The 14,542-nt window shown below is 52.0% G+C and overlaps 1 protein-coding gene across 5 annotated transcripts in view; it reads right to left on the reverse strand.

The window, feature by feature from the left end:
* ASTN1 (astrotactin 1) overlaps positions 1–14,542 on the reverse strand; it is a 90,690-nt gene that overhangs the window by 45,781 nt on the left and 30,367 nt on the right. For all 5 annotated transcript variants that reach the window (XR_010303140.1, XM_064148127.1, XM_064148129.1 and 2 more), the window contains exon 2: positions 4,155–4,342. Coding sequence is in view for 4 of the 5 variants with exons in the window: in XM_064148127.1 (XP_064004197.1) it covers positions 4,155–4,342 (188 nt within the window). In the remaining variant the exon portion in view is untranslated. The remainder of the gene's footprint in view (positions 1–4,154; positions 4,343–14,542) is intronic.

Below are 14,542 nucleotides of genomic sequence, written 5' to 3' on the forward strand. Positions count from 1 at the left end.
AGTGTGGCCAGCAGGGACAGGGAGGGGATTCTCCCTCTCTGCTCTGCTCTGCTGAGACCCCACCTGCAGTACTGCATCCAGTTCTGGAGAGCCCCCATTACAAGAGGGATGTGGAGATGCTGGAGTGTGTCCAGAGAAGGGCCAGGAGGATGCTCAGAGGCTGCAGCAGCTCTGCTGTGAGCACAGACTGAAAGAGTTGGGGCTGTGCAGGCTGGAGCAGAGGAGGCTCCCAGGTGACCTTCTTGTGGCCTTCCAGGATCTGAAGGGGGCTACAAAAAAGCTGGGGAGGGACTTTTGAGGCTGTAAGGGAGTGGCAGGACTGGGAGGAATGGAGCAAAGCTGGAGGTGGGGAGAGTCAGCCTGGAGGTGAGGAGGAAGTTGTTGAGCCTGAGAGTGGTGAGAGGCTGGAATGGGTTGCCCAGGGAGGTGGTTGAGGCCCCATGGCTGGAGGTGTTTCAGGCCAGGCTGGCTGAGGCTGTGTGCAGCCTGCTCTAGGGTAGGGTGTCCCTGGGCATGGCAGGAGAGTTAGAACTAGATGATCCCTGTGATCTCTTCCAACCCTGTTTCTATGACTCTATGAATGCTCAGGGGTGGCCAAGGTGAAGGCAATGGTCAGAGCAGCTTGGTCACACCAGTAAGGTCATGATTTGTGTCTTTGTGGGCAAGAAGGACAATGGAATCCTGGGGTGCATTAAGAAGAGTGCAGAAAGCAGGTCAGGGGAGGATCTTTTCCCCCTCAGCTCTGCCCTGGTGAGACCACATCTGGAGTACTGTGTCCAGGTCTGGGCTTGCTAGTTCAAGAGGGACTGGGATAGATAAGAGTGTCCAAGATAGGCTACCAGGATGTTGGGCTGGAACATCCATCTGATGAGGAAAGGCTGTTCAGATGTGTCCTGTGCTGGGACAAGAGACAACTGATACAAAGTGGAACCCAGAAAGTTCCACCTCAACATGAGGAAAAACTTCTTTAAGGGTGACAGAGCCCCTGGAGCAGGCTGCCCAGAGAGGTTGTGGAGTCTCCTCCTCTACACACTTCCAAGACCTGCCTCGATGCCCTCCTGTGTGACCTGCCCTAGGTGATCCTGCTTTGGCAGGGGGTGTTAGATTAGATGATCCCCAAGCCCTACCATTCTACGACTGTGTGACAGGAAGGTGCTGGCACAAAGAGAGCCCAGCGCTGGCCAAGCACTCCCAGCTGAAGCCTGCCTCGAGGTGGCCCAGCTTTGAAGTCGCCAGTGAGGCATGAAAAAGCAGCGTTTAAAGCAGAGTGTTTTGTTCCCCTTTCCCACAACAGCCCTTTGAAAGCTGAGATCAGCTTTATTCCAGGCGAACGCTCCTACGGGCAACTCTGCTTCTGACCCATTTCCAACCAGTCTCAGGGCTGTCACTCTTGAGCTGGGGAGATTTTCCCAGGGTATCCTGCAGAACTCGCAGCACAGATTAAAGGAGATCAAGGTTGCAGACAGCAGGATGACTGAGGCATTGTTTTGGGAAGACCTAGAGAGGAAGAGACAAAAAAAGCAGCTCCTGCCCCTCAAGGCTAGACCATCAAACTGCACCTTGCCTTGCCACCACCCCCACGGCCACCTTCCAGGGGAGGCATCGGCACTGCTCACAGAGGCAGTGAGGTGAAAGCACAAGATGCTCCTTTACACCCACAAAGTGGCTTTATGCCAATTAACAACAACAGCAACAACAATAATAATGATGCTGCCATGGGCAGTGGCATTGAGTGCACCCTCAGCAAGTAGCTGGGTCGAGGCAATGCCAAGCACACATCCAGGCTGGGCAGGGAGTGGCTGGAGAGCAGCCCTGAGGAGAGGGATCTGGGGGTGCTGCTGGAGGAGAAGCTCACCAGGAGCCAGCAGTGTGCACTTGCAGCCCAGAAAGCCAAGCAGAGCCTGGGCTGCAGCAGCAGCAGTGTGGCCAGCAGGGCCAGGGAGGGGATTCTCCCTCTCTGCTCTGCTCTGCTGAGACCCCACCTGCAGTACTGCATCCAGTTCTGGAGCCCCCATTCCAAGAGGGATGTGGAGATGCTGGAGTGTGTCCAGAGAAGGGCCAGGAGGATGCCCAGAGGGCTGCAGCAGCTCTGCTGTGAGCACAGACTGAAAGAGTTGGGGCTGTGCAGGCTGCAGAAGAGGAGGCTCCCAGGTGACCTTCTTGTGGCCTTCCAGCATCTGAAGGGGGCTACAAAAATGCTGAGGAGGGACTTTTGAGGCTCTCAGGGAGTGACAGGACTGGGGGGAATGGAGCAAAGCTGGAGGTGGGGAGATTCAGCCTGGAGATGAGGAGGAAGTTATTGAGCCTGAGAGTGGTGAGAGGCTGGAATGGGTTGCCCAGGGAGGTGGTTGAGGCCCCATGGCTGGAGGTGTTTGAGGCCAGGCTGGCTGAGGCTGTGGCCAGGCTGCTCTAGGGTAGGGTGTCCCTGGGCATGGCAGGGGGGTTGGGACTAGATGATACTTGTGTTCCCTTCCAACCCTGACTGATTCTATGATTCTAATAACAAGTAAAACCAGTGCAGAGCCAGCTGAGAGCACCATGTCCATCCACAGCTCCAACCCCTCCTCTTATCCATGCAACAGGTGATCTTGATAAAACAGAACAAAATAATAGTAATAATCTGCTGCATTAGGATAAAACATGAAGGGAATTACTGTATGAGAAGCAGAGAGAAGCAGATGGTGAAGCAGCTCTAATGGACATTATGGTTTAACCTTCTTTCATTCCCAGGATAATGGAGCTGTGATGCACACTCACAGCTCCCTTCCAAACTTCCTTCAGAAAACAAAGAAAGAGAACCCAAAGAAGCTGCAGTGACAGAGCAGACAAACAGCCCAGCAGGGGCTGGCTGGCCCCTGGCATCTCCCTGGTCAGGAGACATGGTGACTCCACCATCCCTGGAGGTGTGGTGCTGAGGGACATGCTCTGACACCAGAGTTAGCCGAGTCAGGGAATGGTTGGGATTGATGACTTTAAAGGTCCTTCCCAACTGAAACAATTCTATGATTAAATCAGAAGCTGAGGTTAGACAACATCCAATGCTCTCCCCTCTCCTACCTGACTGATCACACCACCACCAAAGGCTGTCAGATTGGTCAACCATGACTTCCCCTTCAGGATCCATGCTGACCATTCCTGATAACCTTCATTTCCTCAACATACTCAGAGGTAACTTCCAGAATGAACCCTTCCATCACTGTGCCAAGGACAGAGGGAAAGCTGAGTGGCCTGCAAGTTCCTGGGTTCTCCTTCTAGTTCCTTTTGAAGCTTCAAGTGAGTGACTTTCCTAGATATCTCAGGCACCTCTCCTGTTCTCCATGACCTTTCAGATGATGGATTCTCCATACACCAGAGAGCTCTGCCAGATGTATACCTGTGCTGGTAAACAAGGGACATCAAGCTAGAGATTGAGTCAGGTGCACACCCAGGTGGATTGTGGCTGAGGGTTCTCCAAACAGATCTGCTAGTTAATTTAAATTGATTTTATTCTGCCCTGATAGTCTGAGAGCTCCAACAATCCCTGATGACAAGCAGGCTGTGCCCATCTGAACTTCAAGAGGTTCTGAAGGGAGGATGAAAACCAGTGCCAGGACTCCACCCACTGCTCACTGGAACATGTGAGGGCAGCACCTCAGACACGCTGGTTCCTCTCCATGGGAGCACAGAAATTCTATTCATAGAATCATAGAATCAGACAGATTGGAAGAGACCTCCAAGCTCAGCCAGGCCAACCTAGCACCCAGCCCTGGCCAAGCAACCAGACCATGGCACTAAGTGCCTCAGCCAGGCTTGGCTTCAACACCTCCAGCCACAGCCACTCCACCACCTCCCTGGGCAGCCCATTCCAATGCCAATCACTCTCTCTGACAACAACTTCCTCCTCACATCCAGCCTAGACCTCCCCTGCCACAACTTCAGACTGTGTCCCCTTGTTCTGTTGCTGGTTGTCTGGGAGAAGAGCCCAACCCCACCTGCCTACAGCCTCCCTTCAGATACTTGTAGACAGCAATGAGCTCTGCCCTGAGCCTCTTCTTCTGCAGGCTGCACCCCTCCAGCTCCCTCAGCCTCTCCTCATAGGGTTTGTGTTCCAGGCCCTTCACCAGCCTTGTTGGTGATTCTGGACACCTCACTGGGGCTGCCCTCCCATCACCTACCATGACAGAGATGTGGAGGATCCTCAGCTCCTCCTCTGCCGACTCGGTCTGGGGCTCGTCCGTGGGGTCAAAGCCGGGCAGGTTGGGTGCCCCATCCTGGTGGTGGATGTGGAAGAGCAAGGTGCCGTTCTCCAGCCACTGCTGCCGCCAGCGCACCAGTGGGATGTCATCCGTGTTGCCTGAGATCTCTGCAAAAGCAAAGCTGGTCAAGTGGGGGGGAGGGGGTGGAGAGCAGTGAAGAGGGTCAGCAGCCCCTTCTGAAACAACAGCTGGGGAAAGCAAAGGACACACACGGCAGGATCCCTCCAGCCACCTCCTGTCAGCACCACGGCTGGCCCCTACGCCCCCAGAGGGTTTCAGTGGAGTACAATATAGATGTGGGCCCCTCCAAAACCCCTGATGGGGTGCAGGGACAGAGCACTTACTGACAGCAATGTGCTAGTTTGAAGCAGGCTAGAATGTTTTGGTGAGAAGGACTAGATTACAGGCTGTGAAAGGAAACCAGTGGTGATGGCTGCTTCACTCATAGGCCTGCTGAGATGGGTAGGAACAAGAAATAAGAACATAGATAACCACTCTCACTGGGGCTGCTGGCTGGGCTGCATCTCTAACCTCACCCTCCATTTTGGACTAATCCACTTTGCTCCCTAACCCCCTGGCCAAACCTCCACTCTTCCTTGGGACTGGGGTAAGGTTGAGAGGGGTAGGGGGAAGGTGCAGCAGTGGTTGGGAGCCCTTCCTGGGCACTGAGGTTTCTGGGAGAGCAGTTGTGTTTCTGTGTTACCTTTTACCTTGTATATTCCTGTCTATAACTGTATATACTGTAAATGTCTGCTTGGATATTGTGCTAGCTGTAAATATAAGCTCCATTCATATTTCCAGAGCTGGCTGAGTCTAGTCTGGGTGATTTCTAAAGTGTGGGGGGAGCAGGGAACACCCAAACCATCACATCTTTTATAAGCACCTTGAGGCCAGACCCAGGGAACCCAAATCTAGGTCATCCTCCCCTCTACTTTACCCTGGTGAGACCACACCTGGAATACTGTGTCCTGTTTTGGGCTCCCCAGTTCAAGAGAGACAAGGACCTGCTGGAAAGAGTCCAGTGGAGGATGATTTGGGGACTTGAGCATCTCCCCTACAAAGAGAAACTGAGAAACCTGGGGCTGATTAGTCTGGAGAAGAGAAAAGTGAGAGGAGACCTGATCAATGCATACAAATATCTGAGGGGTGGGTGTCAAGTGGTTGGGGCCAATCTCTTTGCAGTGGTCTGCAGCAATGAGACAAGAAGCAGCAGCTACAAACTGGAACACAGAAGGTCTCACCTCAACATGAGGAGAAACTTCTTTACAGTGAGGGTAACAGAGCCCTGGCACAGGCTGCCCAGGGAGGTTGTGGAGTCTCCTCTGGAGCCTTTCAAACCCCACCTGGATGCATTCCTGTGAGGACTACCCCAGGGGATCCTGCTTTGGCAGGGAGGTTGGACTTTAATCTCTGGAGCTCCCTTCCAACCTCTAAAGTTCTGTGAGTCTGTGATCTTTCCACCCTAATTTGGGTGAGTTTCACCCATGTGCTTCATGCATAAAAAGAGCTCCAGATGTGAGGAGCAGAGGATACAGGATAACTTCACAGTGGCACTAAAGGGATCATTTGGACCACTTTACAAATTATTGCAGACAGAAAAGACTTCCCATCCTCAGTGAATGGAGAACCATGCCAGTGGCTGGGATGGCAGCTTTGGCTCTGTCTGAGGTGCATTCAGAAGTCTGTGGTTTTGAATCACTTCTTACAGCTCCCCACACAGGGCTCAGCCCCCCTGAGATCTGCAGGGGGTACCTGCACTGTTTGCCCAGACAACCCAATTTGCCCCAGGTAACTTTAACTTCAGGATTGGGGCCAATGGGAGGGACAGACAGAGCTTGGCTGAGGAGTGATGGCAACAGAGGATACCCAGGCAGAAGGAGCAGCTGAGGACAGGGACATGATATGCTGCAGGACACTAAATAACAGATCAAACCAAATTCACCTGGCTGACTCCAAACTTCAGGGACATCCTATGACTGAGTCTAAGCAAAATGGAAGGAGCCACCAGCACACCACTGAGAGAGATGGGCACTGCTTTAGCCATCACCTCCATCTCAGACCAGATAACCCTGATTACCATCTCAGACTCCCTTGATCTCAGCCATCAGTCAAACTTGCCATTTTCCATTAGGGGTTTTTCCTGAAACTAGAATCAGAATCACAGAATCAACCAGGTTGGAAGAGTCCTCTAAGCTCATCCAGTCCAACCTAGCACCCAGCCCTATCCAACCAACCAGACAACAGAGTCATAGAATCAACCAGGTTGGAAGAGTCCTCTAAGCTCATCCAGTCCAACCTAGCACCCAGCCCTATCCAACCAACCAGACAACAGAGTCATAGAATCAACCAGGTTGGAAGAGTCCTCTAAGCTCATCCAGTCCAACCTAACACCCAGCCCTATCCAATCAACCAGACAATAGTCATAGGACCAACCAGGTTAGAAGAGAGCTCCAATCAAGTAGATCATAGAATCAAGCAGGATGGAAGAGACCTCCCAGCTCATCCAGTCCAACCTAGCATCCAGCACTGGCCAATCAACCAGACCATAGAATCATAGAATCAACCAGGTTAGAAGAGACCTCCAATCAACCAGACCATAGAATCAATCAGGTTAGAAGAGACCTCTTATCAACTACACCATAGAATCAACCAGGTTGGAAGACACCTCCAAGCTCAGCCAGCCCAACCTAGCATCCAGCCCTGGCCAACCAACCAGACCATGGCACTAAGTGCCCCAGCCAGGCTTGGCTTCAACATCTCCAGGCATAGCCACTCCACCACCTCCCTGGGCAGCCCATTCCAATGCCAATCACTCTCTCTGCCAACAACTTCCTCCTAACATCCAGCCTAGACCTCCCCTGCCACAACTCGAGGCTGTGTCCCCTTCTTCTGTTAGTCTGTTTTGATGAGGTTGGGGAAGGCTTTGCAAATCATCATCTTTATTTTGCTTGTTTAATGCTGCCTTCCAATGAAAGCTGGAATTCAATTACAGTGCTGAAAAACAACATTTTAAATGTACTGTTAATTAATTTCATTAGGCTGCCTTAAGTGAGCCAGCTAGCTGGGAGGGAAGGAGAAGGAGGGAGTGAAAAAGCTGCATTAGGAACCAGGTTCATCTGATTTGATTAATCAAATGAAACATTAGGTGCAGTGAGCAGACTGGGAGGTTGTTCCTGCTCAGCACGGGTCGTGTTTCTGGAGGGAAGCAGCAAGTGTCCCAGGCAGGGAGATGATGAACTCTCCCCCATGCCACTGGGAAGCAAAATCAAGAGGAGTCGACCCATCTAGGAAGCCAGAAGCAGTCAGCCCATCTGGGAAGGCAGAAGCAGTGGACTCATCTAGGAAGGCAGAAGCAGTCAGCCCATCTAGGAAGGCAGAAGCAGTCAGCCCATCTAGGAAGGCAGAAGCAGTCAGCCCATCTAGGAAGGCAGAAGCAGTCAGCCCATCTAGGAAGGCAGAGGCAGTCAGCCCATCTAGGAAGGCAGAGGCAGTCAGCCCATCTAGGAAGGCAGAAGCAGTCAGCCCATCTAGGAAGGCAGAAGCAGTCAGCCCATCTAGGAAGGCAGAAGCAGTGGACTCATCTAGGAAGGCAGAGGCAGTCAGCCCATCTAAGAAGCCAGAAGCAGTGGACCCATCTAGGAAGCCAGAGGCAGCCAGCCCATCTAGGAAGGCAGAAGCAGTCAGCCCATCTAGGAAGGCAGAAGCAGTGGACTCATCTAGGAAGCCAGAGGCAGCCAGCCCATCTAGGAAGCCAGAGGCAGCCAGCCCATCTAGGAAGCCAGAGGCAGACAGCCCATCTAGGAAGCCAGAAGAAGCCAGCCCATCTAGGAAGCCAGAAGAAGCCAGCCCATCTAGGAAGGCAGAAGCAGTCAGCCCATCTAGGAAGCCAGAGGCAGACAGCCCATCTAGGAAGGCAGAAGCAGTCAGCCCATCTAGGAAGCCAGAGGCAGTCAGCCCATCTAGGAAGGCAGAAGCAGTCAGCCCATCTAGGAAGCCAGAGGCAGACAGCCCATCTAGGAAGGCAGAAGCAGTCAGCCCATCTAGGAAGCCAGAAGAAGCCAGCCCATCTAGGAAGCCAGAAGAAGCCAGCCCATCTAGGAAGCCAGAGGCAGGTTTGAAATTCCCTCTAAGCCCCGAGCCGCACGTTTAGGCACAGAGATCCCCTTTGAAAAGCTGGTCAGGGCTTGAAGAAGCAGCTCTCCTCCTTCTCCCACCTGGTCTTTATTCATGGGCTGAAAGGGAGGGGAGGAAAGCTTTCCTGCTTCTTCAGCTCCCTGTGGCTTCTCAACTTGAGATGAACCAGCTCCAATGGAGGAAAATATCCTCGGTGCACCTGCCCGCTGCCGTGAAATTAGGCGCAATTAAGGAGAGAGCTTTTATACACAACAGGAACTCCACATCCTGACATTTGGGGAAATGTAAATACCAGCATTTACTGCATTGTCAGGAGGCAGAAAAAGAATAGATCCTAAGTAGATGACATTGTGACATTTCAAAAGCTGGAGTTAAAGATGTTTTCCCCCTGGTCTGCCGTATCACTGAGAAAGCAGCGCCCTTCAGCTCATGAATAGTTGAGGAGAGCTCCTTGGTGGAAGTTATTTAAATGATTCATGGATTATAGTAAATTTAAGCCTTAAAATAGGTTGTCATAATTTCAGATTTATTTAAACAGGCTTTTTTTTTTTTTTTATAAAGAGACAAATGGATCTCAATAAAATATGGATTCCTGCTTTCAAAAGAGCGTGATCCAGTTGCAGAGCTCCGATGCATCATCCTCTTCCACCAGCCATCATCACACCACGACCCTGCAGCTGCATCACACTCAAGTCAAAAGTGCTGGAGACAGAGGAAGTCACTCCAGAAACTGACCACCATCACCCCCAAATGGGCAAGCCATGATCCCTTCATCACACCACAAGACAAGGCTGCTCAACTCTATCTGCAGTGTGCCCAGGTGGGCAGCAGAGCCAAAGGCATCCTGGGCTGGCTGAGGAGCAGTGTGGGCAGCAGGACAAGGGAGGTTCTTCTGCCCCTGTGTTCAGCTCTGCTCAGGCCACCCCTTGAGTGCTGTGTCCAGTTCTGGGCCCCTCCATTCAAGAGAGATGCTGAGGTGCTGGAAGGTGTCCAGAGAAGGGCAGCAAGGCTGGTGAGGGGCCTGGAACACAAACCCTATGAGGAGAGGCTGAGGGAGCTGGGGTTGTTTAGTCTGGAGAAGAGGAGGCTCAGGGCTGACCTCATTGCTGTCTACAACTACCTGAAGGGACATTGTAGCCAGGTGGGGGGTGGCCTCTTCTGCCAGGCAACCAGCAATAGAACAAGGGGACACAGTCTCAAGTTGTGCCAGGGCAGGTATAGGCTGGATGTTAGGAGGAATTTCCTGGCAGAGAGAGTGATTGGCATTGGAATGGGCTGCCCAGGGTGGTGGTGGAGGCACCGTCCCTTGAGGTCTTCAAGAAAAGCCTGGCTGAGGCACTTAGTGCCATGGTCTGGTTGGTTGGGCAGGGCTGGGTGCTAGGTTGGCCTGGCTGAGCTTGGAGGTCTCTTCCAACCTGGTTGATTTTATGATTCTGTGGTTCCTGCTCCAGCCAAAGGCTCTTGAGGCAGCACCAGGATGAGTGAGCTTCATCCTTGGACCACCTCCTTTGCTCAAGGGTCTTATCAATCTGCCAGCTGCCCTTATCTCACTCCATTTCTGTGCCAAACAGTTGAAGTGTAAATGCTTTCCTGCACCTGTGAAGTTCACCTGGAGTTTGGTTCAAGCAAGACCAGGACAGAGATCAAACTTCCTTTTGGGTGGGGAGAATCCTTTCTGCTGGAGGTGGGTGGATTTATACCTGCTTCATTACTGATGATCCCAGGGCATGATGAAGACCAAGACCAAGATTCCTCCCAGCATCACTTTGCTCTTCCTTCTTCCAGTCCAATGCATCCCACTCCCAGCTTTGTCTAGCTCTACAAGTAGATATCACCTGATGGGAGATGCTACAGCAACCCAGGTAGTCATCTGGGGCCATCTGTCTGGATGTTCATTTCTGCCATGGCGTTGGCATGTGCCCATTCGTGCTGTGGGGCCAGGAGACTCCACAGAAGGCAGGCAAGTGGGCAGAGATGCAGAAAAACACCCCCAAAGAGCAGGGAGGGGAGAGGATAATTTCAATTTCAGAGTTTGAAAGATATTGATGATAGGCCTGGTCCCTGCATGGCTTTCATTAAGGCCTTGGCCATGAAGCCATTAGCACCAGTATTAACTTCTTGCACCTTAGGTAAAAAATAGCCTGCCTGAGTCAGGGGTTAATAATGGCAGGACACCACTAATTAGGCTATGCCTCATTCACCTGGTATCAAACGTGGCCCAGGTCCTTCCTACCTCCAGCAGCAGCAGCTTCCAAAGACCTGGGCTGATGCTTTCAACTTAACAGCTGCAGCTACTCCCCTCCCAGCCCATCTGCCAGGGGAGGGAGGAGGGAAGAAAAGGTTGTAGAGGGGCAAAGTGAGGAGAGGAAAGAAGTCCAGATGAAGTTGCTGGGGGTGGGTGGATTTACACCTGCTTCATTACTGATCATCCCAAATGCTAGAATGCTAGCTAGAATGGTTTAGTGAGAAGGATTAGACAACAGTGCTGATGTCTACTTCACTCATAGGCTTGCTGGGAGGTATAAGAACAAGAATCCAACATAGATAAGGCACTTCTGCCTGGGAGCTCTGAGCTGCATCTCTTCTCTCCAGCCTCTCTGCCTTAATCCACTTTGCTCCCTAAGCCCCTGGCCGAACCTCCACTCTTCCTTGGGACTGGGGTAAGGTTGAGAGGGATGGGAGAAGATGGAAGGGTGGTTGGGAGCCCCTCCTGGGGACTCAGGTTTCTGGGAGGGCTGTTGTGTTTCTGTGTTACCTTTTACCTTGTCTATTTCTGTCTATAATTGTATATACTGTAACTATCTGCTTGGATATTGTGCCAGCTGTAAATATGAGCTTCATTCAATTTCCAGAGCTGGCTGAGTCTAGTCTGGGTGATTTCCAAAGTGTGGGGGGGTGGGGAACACCCAAACCATCACACCACATCAGCTCATTTTCCTAGGGAGAGCTGTCCCACCCAAAGCAAACCCAGTCCTACCTCTGTGGCTACACAATTTGGGGAGGCGACTCCTCTGCGTCTCCCAGCGTGGGGAGGGCACACCTCCATCACAGCCCAGCTCTGCACCTGACCTGCTGCAGCACTGAAACTGTTGCCCCTGAGCTCAACATCACTACAGAATCATAGACTCAACCAGGTTGGAAGAGACCTCCAAGATCATCAGGCCAGCCTAGCACCCAGCCCTATCCAGTGAACCAGACCATGGCACTAAGTGCCCCAGCCAGGGCACCTCCAGGCATGGCAACTCCACCATCTCCCTGGGCAGCCTATTCCAATGCCAATCACTCTCTCTGACAACAACTTCCTCCTAACATCCAGCCTAGACCTCCCTGGCACAACTTCAGATTCTGTCCCCTTCTTCTGTTGCTGCTTGCCTGGCAGCAGAGCCCAACCCCACCTGGCTACAGCCTCCCTGCAGAGAGCTGCAGACAGCAATGAGCTCTTCTGCAGGCTGCACACCCCCAGCTCCCTCAGCCTCTCCTCACAAGAGAACATGAACCCATTCCCATGGCCTTGTCTCCCCACCAAGACCCAGCATGGTGACACACAAAGAGAGCAGCTCTCCTCAGAAACAATGCACAGCAGTATGTCGATGGAAACACCACAGCAAAACAATTTCCCTTCCCATCTGGAGGCATTTTGCAATAACAGACAGCTCCAGTCAGCCAAATGACCTCTGCCAGGGTCTCTGCAGACCCACTGCACAGAGCAGAGTGCAGGTTTCAACTCAGACTTGGATTTCCCTTCCCATTTGGTAGTATTTTGCACTAATAGACAGCTCCAGTCAGCCAAATGACCTCTGCCAGGGTCTCTGCAGACCCACTGCATAGAGCAGAGTGCAGGTTTCAACTCAGACTTGGATTTCCCTTCCCATTTGGAGGCATTTTGCACTAACAGACAGCTCCAGTCAGCCAAATGACCTCTGCCAGGGTCTCTGCAGACCCACTGCACACAGCAGAGTGCAGGTTTCAACTCAGACTTGGATTTCCCTTCCCATTTGGTAGTATTTTGCACTAATAGACAGCTCCAGTTAGCCAAATGACCTCTGCCAGGGTCTCTGCAGACCCACTGCATAGAGCAGAGTGCAGGTTTCAACTCAGACTTGGATTTCCCTTCCCATTTGGAGGCATTTTGCACTAACAGACAGCTCCAGTTAGCCAAATGACCTCTGCCAGGGTCTCTGCAGACCCACTGCACACAGCAGAGTGCAGGTTTCAACTCAGACTTGGATTTCCCTTCCCATTTGGTAGTATTTTGCACTAATAGACAGCTCCAGTTAGCCAAATGACCTCTGCCAGGGTCTCTGTAGACCCACTGCACACAGCAGAGTGCAGGTTTCAACTCAGACTTGGATTTCCCTTCCCATCTGGAGGCATTTTGCACTAACAGACAGCTCCAGTCAGCCAAATGACCTCTGCCAGGGTCTCTGCAGACCCACTGCACACAGCAGAGTGCAGGTTTCAACTCAGACTTGGATTTCCCTTCCCATTTGGTAGTATTTTGCACTAATAGACAGCTCCAGTTAGCCAAATGACCTCTGCCAGGGTCTCTGTAGACCCACTGCACACAGCAGAGTGCAGGTTTCAACTCAGACTTGGATTTCCCTTCCCATTTGGTAGTATTTTGCACTAACAGACAGCTCCAGTTAGCCAAATGACCTCTGCCAGGGTCTCTGTAGACCCACTGCACACAGCAGAGTGCAGGTTTCAACTCAGACTTGGATTTCCCTTCCCATTTGGTAGTATTTTGCACTAACAGACAGCTCCAGTTAGCCAAATGACCTCTGCCAGGGTCTCTGCAGACCCACTGCATAGAGCAGAGTGCAGCTTTCAACTCAGACTTGGATTTCCTGATGGGCATTTTAAACCTGGCTTGTTTTCCACACAGAACCTGGCCGTGGTTTTACTTCACTTCCCCATTAGCAAAGGCTTTTGCTCCACGTTTAAACCTTGCACCTCCTTCAAAGGACTCTAACAAGTCTATGCAAGCCCTGACCCTGACCTTCTCCTCCAAGGGTCTCCAGCATCTGAAGTAGGACAGGAGACCTTCCCACTAGGAGCCACTCACACTTTCTCTTTGGCCCTCAGACCCTGTCAATCCAGATGTCAGAAGGCATATCCTGATAGTTAACTCATTTTCACTTCTGAGGTTTTACTGGCACATCTTTCAGGGGATAATATTCTGGCTTTTATGTGCCCCAGTTAAAAAAAAACCACATCCATCACTGCCTGCCTCTATTTTATTTCCCCTCTTTTCTTTTCTGCCTTCCTTTCCTCCCTGTCTCTATCTCTGGTAAGAAAATGAGCTCATTCTGTAGGTCACTCTGCCCTGTCAGGATGCTCCAGCTTCTCCCTGCCACCACACACAAGCCCCACTTTGACTGTTTGATCTGTTAGGAGCTTGTGACATGGCAGAAAGCACTTTGGGCAACATTTCCAAAAGGCCCATGGACAGCAGAGGATCTAAAGGCTCAACAAGGGTAAGTGTAGGGTCCTGTGCCTGAGGGGGGATAACTCCCTGCACCACTGCAGGTAAGGGAGTGACTTCACAGGCTCAGAGGGCGTTAGGGGTTGGAAGGCACCCAAGGAGATCACCGAGTCCAACCCCCTGCCAGAGCAGGAGCACACAATCTAGCACAGAGGAACACATCCAGACAGGCCTTGGAAGGCTACAGAGAAGGAGACTCCACAACCTCTCTGGGCAGCCTGTTCCAGTGCTCTGGGACCCTTACAGGAAAGAAGTTCCCCCTTGTGTTGAGCTGGAACCTCCTGTGCTGCAGCTTACACCCATTGCTCCTTGTCCTATGCCAGGGAGCAGTGAGCAGAGCCTGTCCCCCCTCTCCTGACCCCCAGTCCTCAGATGTTTATAGACATCGATTAAATCCCCTCTCAGTCTTCTTTTCTCCAGACTAAACAGCCCCAGGTCCCTCAGCCTCTCCTCTTAAGTCAGTGCCCTCCAGTCCCCTCATCATCCTCGCAGCCCTCCTCTGGACCCTCTCCAGCAGATCCCTGTCCCTCTGCAATTTTGGGGAGCCCAAAATTGAAGGCAATATTCAAGATGAGGTCTCAGCAGGGCAGAGTAGAGAGGAAGGAGAACCTCCCTTGATCTGCTGGACACTCCCTTCCTAATACACCCCAGCATCCCATTGGCCTTCTTGGCCACAAGGGCACATTGC

The sequence above is a fragment of the Pogoniulus pusillus genome, chromosome 8 (assembly GCF_015220805.1).
Source record: "Pogoniulus pusillus isolate bPogPus1 chromosome 8, bPogPus1.pri, whole genome shotgun sequence".
Lineage (NCBI taxonomy): Eukaryota > Metazoa > Chordata > Aves > Piciformes > Lybiidae > Pogoniulus > Pogoniulus pusillus.